Source organism: Apium graveolens, chromosome 3 (assembly GCF_009905375.1).
Source record: "Apium graveolens cultivar Ventura chromosome 3, ASM990537v1, whole genome shotgun sequence".
Classification (NCBI taxonomy): Eukaryota; Viridiplantae; Streptophyta; class Magnoliopsida; order Apiales; family Apiaceae; genus Apium; species Apium graveolens.
Window position 1 is genome coordinate 275,389,957 of NC_133649.1, and position 7,089 is coordinate 275,397,045.

Genomic DNA, 7,089 nt, shown 5'->3' on the forward strand with positions numbered 1-7,089 from the left:
CGGGAACAGGCTCTTCATTCTTTTAAATGAGGGGAAGGTTGCATACAACTTACCTTACCCTCCCCAGACCCTGTGATAAGGGGATATACTGGTTTGGTTTGGTTTAAGACCATAATCTGTGACTAGTCATTCAATTGTAGCTGAAGACTCCTGTTGATCAGCCTTTGCTGACCTAAGATTTTAGCATATACTTTGCTATAATTAAACCAAATTCAGATTATAAATTTATTTAAAATCAGTAGCAGTGGAGTCAGAGTGTATCATATATTTTTGGCTAACAAGAAGTCGAGGATTTGAAATTTGAGCTTGAGATTATTTAGTTATAAGAAATGTTTGAGAATAAATGATTATTATAGCATAGCATACGATATTGTTGTTGGTTTGTCTCTCAATGAACGGATCCCTTAGTTATATTATTATTTGTATGTGTGATATTGTTGTTGTCTTTGAATCTTGACGGGATCTCTTAGTTGTATTGTCGGGTCGACCACAAACTTTGGTCTGATATTTATAGTATGTTTTGAATCTTAAATCAGGAATAATTTGTGTGTTAAGGTACGTTTTCTTCTTCTCCAGCCTTCGGCAGTCTGACCACCGACTGTGAGTTGCACATTATTCTCCCCCAGGGGAAGAAAAGTTGAAGCATACAGAATCTAGACGCTAGTTAATAATAAAATATTGAAAATTCCTAATTTAATATTGCAACTTGAGATAAGGAACATAATAGGTGTCTCAGAAGACAATGAAAGCAAAATTTTACCAAGGGACCGTTGATAGGAAAAGGCATGGAATCATGAGGACAATTAAAAAAAATAAAATTCAATAAACCAAGTTGACAAGAAAAGTATGTAATTTGTTGTGGGACATGAACATTCATCTATATTTCACCAGATTCTATCTGAGCATTCTAATAATGCAAGCAATCTTCCTTCAAAAGTTCTCAGCAGATTCATTTTAGTATCATCAGATATTCAAAGATAAAACAGTATTAGAGCAACTCTAATGGACTTCCCTATTTTTATCCCCTAAAATATATTAAAGTAAAGGTTACCTAAAATATAGTTAATGAAAAAGCTATTTTACTCCAATCATATTCCCTATTTTGCTTCCCTATATTCCTAAAACGATACTTAATTATTATTTTGGAGAGAAATAATTGAAAAAGAAGAAATGAACAAGAAGAAAAGGTGAAGAGAGCAGGAGAGAGAGAAGAGAATGAGCGAGGTTTGATGAGCTGGAAGATTTAGGGGAGACAATTTTCTTCCCCAAATATGGGGTTCCTTTTTCTCTCACCTAAAAAATATGGGGAAGGGGGGCACCGTTGGAGAAGCTTATTTGAGGTTCAATCCCTATATATATAAAGCTGGAGGAGAAAATAGGTAAGGGCTCTATGCATTGGACTTGCTCTTATCTACTAGTAATATTTAAGGACTTTATACAAATATGATACAAACTCTTAATTATATATTAAATGGCTCAGCGACCATGCTGCTCTTTGAAATAGCTTATAATGAATTTGTAAGTTCAAAAATATATGCATCTTTCAACTTATAAACTGCTTATAATAGATCCCCTCTTGCTCACTGATGATCATAATATATTTAATATTTAAATGAGGAACAACACTCTTTTATTGATACTATTTTTCCAACCCCGGCAAATATGCTCTATTTATAGGGATCCCTAATTGGGCTTTTTTCCTTATAAATGGGCCCTTATTGGGCTATTTATTTAGAAACTCTTATCTTCTAGTCCTATCTAATATCTTTACTTCTTTCCCTATTATAAGGCCCAACATTTGTCCCCCGCGAATATTGTTGCAATATTTTTAGATTTGCTGTTGCTGCACCTATTTATGACCTGCAAAAAATAAGAAGTAAATAAAAAGGAATAAAAGTTAAAATTTTAGCTTATTATTATATATGTATATATATATTATTTTTTATATTTTTTTATTACTATTCCTACATAATTATGCATGTGGGTGAGAAAGGAATATGATGATTTAAATATGAGAAAACTCTTCATCTTCCTTCTCTTTTATCAAGCGGATGCTACAGTGCTTATTTTAAAGGGACCAATCCTCTCTCCGGGCTTTGCCACCTCCTCTGTAAGTTTTCTCTGATCTTAACTGTTTTATTTTACTTAGATTTTTAACGTAGTTGTTTCAGATTTCTAAATTGCATTCTTCATCTCCAAATCTTGATTGTCTGAGTGTGTTCTTGACTGTTTTTTTTCGAATCCATGGCTGATCCCGATTCTTCCTCTTCTAATCCTTTTCGAAATCATGAGAAACGTCCTCTAGACGAAGGAGATGAAGAATCTGTTATAAATTTAGATAATCTAGAAATTCCTAACTTAAACTCGTGTAAATCTTTCGACTTTATGAACGAAGCCGAACTTTTCTCTGGCGTCGAGGTAGCGTCTAAGGTATCTCCGCCACTCAGTCCTCGTACCTTAGAGTTCAGAGAGAGAGTTCTTCGTGAGAGCTTGGAAATTGGTCGCCTTGAGTTTCCTCGGGGTAGTAGTCTTGACTATATAAGTCACTTTTCTAATCATCGGTTAAATATGGCGAAATTAGAGTCTTGGGTTGATTTAAAGAATGGGTACAAGTTACGTGTTCCGACCCCCGACGAGCGTATGTGGGTGATGCCCGAATTTGGTATGCACGGTATCCTTTTAATTATGTTTGAATATGGTCTTCGACTTCCGATGCACCCCTTCCACTTAGCGATGTACGAGGCTATTGGGTGTGGGGTTGCTTAGTTGTCGCGTAACTCTGTAGCTCAGATTACTGGTTTTATCACTTTGTGTAGTGAGAAAGATAGGATTCCTTCAGTAAAACTATTTTTTTTAATTTCTTGTATTCGATATCATAACGGCCAGGTTTACTTCAATACCCAGAGTAAGCGACCCAAAATTGTTAGTGTTAAATCTTCTAATTCGGGGTATCATCCCAAGTGGGTTTATATCGGGGGTAAGGAGTTAGAGTTTGTAAGGCCCTGTCGGAAGGTGACACAGTCGACGGTCGAGTATCTAAATGGTCTCGATAAATATGACTTTGAGTATCTTGATGGGTTTCAGGGATCAAGACCCGTTTTTACACATAATGATTTGAAGGATTAAAAGTTCCTTGAAGAGCATAACCGTAAGACCTTTATAATTTATCTTTCAAAGTCATCCTCTTTCTTTTTCGTTCTTTATTTTTTACTTGTTTCATATCTACATATACAATTTTGTTGATGTAACTTTTTATGTGTTGTTGGTTTTTTTTTAGTTGCTGGGAGTTCGCTGAAAAAGCTTTTAGAAAGCGGAGTGCTGGTGGAAATGGAGAAGGCGATGATGATGTTGGTGAAGAAATCGAAGGCTGGGGCTGTCGACGCTCCGAGGGTTGAAGAGAATACCTCGTCAAAAACTATTTCCATCGAGCTTTTAGATGAAGCTGGAAATAAAGTTATTGGAGGCTCTGAGCATGTTACATGTGAGGAAGCCGGGCATCCCTCCCGGAAAAGGTCTAGGAATGCGGCTATTGAGGCCCCGGAGGTTGCTGGTAAGAAGCTTTGTGAGGATATTGGTGTTAGTGGTGTTAACAGGACTATAACTTTTATCGGAAATCATGGATTTATGCAGCCTACTATCGACCCTGAGGCAATCAAGGAGATCATTCGTGTTGAGATTCGGCCTACAGAGAGATGGGTTAGTGAGTCGACTGCTCCGGCTCCCCGTCGGGTTTTTCGTGTCTTCAATCTTCCTCAGGACTCTAGCGCTTATGTTAAGCGGTCCCGGTCGGAACTCGTTAATCGATGCTTGGAGAGGGCTGGCAGGGTATACATGATTTTTCCTAGATGTTCATTTTATTTACGTTTTATGTTCTGTATTTATGAGTTTCCTTCTTTACTATACCCGACATAATACCTTTCATCTTCGTGTTTTGACAGTTTTTATCCGATGTAATACATCTTCTTGAGGAATATAGGGCTGATGAAGGTAAGAGTTCACCTTCGAGGATTGAAGAGGAAATGGACATCTTGAGAGATGAAAAGAAAAAGCTTGAGAATGATTTGGCTGAAGCCAGGGGTCGAATTACCGAGATATCAAAGGCAAATTCAAGTTTCCGGTCCAAGGTGCATTAAAGCTCCCTTTCACTTTATTCGGTGTTCTCAGTTTCACACTTGTGTTAAAATTATTGGTTTTGTTATACGCAGATAAGGGAATTAGAGTTGGCCAACGATAGCCTGAAAAAGGAGTCGGAGGGTGTCGGCTCTCGATTGAAAAGTGTTGAAGTCTCGCTTTCTGAGGAGACTAAGAAACGCGAGGCTTTGGAGACCGAGGTCACAACCCTTCGTGAGAAGAGTGAGACTCTAGAGACGGATAACTTGAACTTGAAGCTGGAGGTGGAGAAGGGTGTTGAGGATATAACCGGTGCCCTTGGTGAAGGGTATGGGCGTTGCCTCACTAGGATGAAGAAAGCCGGCTTTGATGTTAATGGCCATGGTTTCGAGGATTACATTCGGGATTACACCCAAGAGCGTAAGGAAGCAGATCTCAACCCTTGAAGACGAGGAATGCCTCGTTATCTGATGTAATGTTTGGATGATATTTTAATTTGACCAAGTACATTTTGTTGGATTTTCTGTGCTAGTCTTCCCTTCTGGGGATGATTATCGTTACTTTACTATAAGCTCTTATTTTGGTGAATATTGTTTTTTTGTATTTCAATATTTAAGTTTTACATAACACATTATCTCTCATATTCGTCTCCCTTGATTTCGCGATTTTTTATTCTATGTTGGTGTAGTGTTTACTATATTTTGTTTTGATCTTCGTTAATCCACGCCTTTTGTGTAAGTGTTATAGGGTTAATACCCTTGTTAAGCCTTCTTTTCCCCTCTTTCTTTATATTGTTATTTGATTTGAAGTTAATGTAACGTTTTGATTTTCGGATTTGCACATCTTAAGGACCTTAATCTCCTGAAAATATTTTTCGGGTGGATAACTCTTCGGATATTCTTGATTGGTGTTTTCTCAAGTCTTGATACACTATTGCTTTCTGGTGCATCGAATCATGTTACGTTAATAAGGTTTTTCAAATCTCGTGGGACTAGATTCCTCTCGGGAACTGCTTAATTTTTTGCCTTTATACATGTATTTTCTAGAGAGCCCTGATTTGATGGGATAAAGTTAATTAATGTAACAAAAATATATGTTTACGAATTATAAGACGTCTGAGAGTAACAAATTGCACTGATAATTTAAGGTGATTATCTTAACGAGGATCTCATATCAACCCCTTTTCGTTAAGACTAATTTTTCATGATTAAAGATAGTTTTGATTCATACATTCCAATCAATTTAACTACTGATAAAATTTCTTCAAGTGAATGGCATTCCAAGCATTCTTGAGAGGAGTTCCGTCGAGGGTCGAAAAACGATGGGTCCCCGGTGCAACGACACCTGTCACCTGATATGGTCCTTCCCACGGAGCCTTGAATTTACCTGTTATAGCCGGTTGGGAGGCTGCCGACTCTCGAAGGACTAAGTCCCCAACCAAGAACTTTTTGACCTTCACTTTCTTGTTAAAGTAGACTGCTGTGCGAGCTTGTTGTTGGAGAACTCTTCTTGACGCTTCGTCTCTGACTTCTTCTATAAGGACATTGTGGAGTTGAATTCCTTCTCGCGACGCTTCAGCGTCAAAGTTTTCGACCCTTGGGGAATTAAGGGAGATTTCGACAGGCGAGACTGCTTCCAAACCAAAGGCCATTTTAAAAGGGGATATACATGTTGAACTCCTAGGGGTCTTTTTATAAGACCAGAGAACATTCAGTAATTCGTCGACCCATGGTCTTGGTAGTTCGTCAACCCTTTTCTTGAGACCCTGTAAGATGATCTGATTAGAAACTTCAACCTATCCGTTAGCCTGGGGTAAGCTACCGATGACTTGATGTATTTTATCTTGAGCTGCGAAAGTGTTTCTGTAAACTTATCTCCCACGAATTGAGTTCCGTTGTCAGTCACAACGATTCTCGACACTCCAAACCTAAACACAATGTATTCCATCAAAAATTCTACCATCTCCTTCTCGCGAATCTTTGCCAAAGGTCGGGCTTCGACCCATTTTATTGCGTAGTCAACAACCACAATAATGTATTGGGCTTGATTCTTAGACTTCGGGAAAGGGCCCACAATATCTATACCCCACTGAAAGAAAGGGCACGGGTTGATGACTGAAATCATTTCTACCGAGGGTTGATGGGAAACAGTCCCGTAAAGCTAACATGACTTACACCTTCGCATAAAATTTTCATAGTCACTTCGCATTGTAGGCCAAAAAAGACCTTGCCTCACTATCTTAAGGGATAGGTTCGTGCCTCCTAAATGATCCCCACAAATGCCGGTGTGGACTTCTACCATCGACAGGTTAGCATCTTCTGGACCTAAGCATCGAAGTAGAGGCTCTACAAGTCCCCGACGGTATAGCTTATTTTCTAGCACACAATAATTTTTTGCCTTGTATGATATGGATCTAGCTTCATTCTTATCTTGTGGCAGCTTGTTCTGCAAGATATATTCCAAAAAAGGTTGGCGCCAATCTGCCATAGAAGATATCTTGTTAGGTCACACTTTCACTGTAGAGGGGGTGAATACAGTGTTTATTACAATCAAATCAAACTTCAAGAACTTATGTAACAGAAAATAAACTTTATTGAAACAATAAACTCTGTTACAATCTGGAACTGTTATCTCTCAGTGATGAACAAAATATCACGAGAGCTGCTAGGGTTAAAGTAAATAATATTCTCGATAATGATAACACTTATAGTGTAAACCCTATGTCTGTGTTTATATATTACACAGTTACAAGATAATCGCTAATTGATATGGAATATAATTCTGCTTCCTAATATATATCAATCAGATATCTTTTCTTCCAAGTATTCCATTCTTTATGGAATTCCTTCTTCATGCATATCTCTTCTTATGTTTATCTTGATCTTCTTAACTTTAATCAGCTACAGTCCTTATCTGATCGTCCTTCAGCACTTAAGTTCTGATATCTATCTCCTGATGCTTATCTCCTGATAACATAAG

The 7,089-nt window shown here is 37.9% G+C and overlaps 1 protein-coding gene across 1 annotated transcript; it reads right to left on the reverse strand.

Annotated features, from left to right (window-relative positions):
* Positions 1-5,356: 5,356 nt before the first annotated feature.
* On the reverse strand, positions 5,357-5,761 carry LOC141715037 (uncharacterized). Its single transcript, XM_074518525.1, has one exon. The coding sequence runs from the start codon at positions 5,759-5,761 to the stop codon at positions 5,357-5,359; it is 405 nt and encodes a 134-aa protein (XP_074374626.1).
* Positions 5,762-7,089: the final 1,328 nt, after the last annotated feature.

Coding starts and splice junctions, on each gene's coding strand:
- LOC141715037 (XM_074518525.1), bottom strand. CDS start 5,761: ATGGCCTTTGGTTTGGAAGCAGTCTCGCCTGTCGAAATCTCCCTTAAT.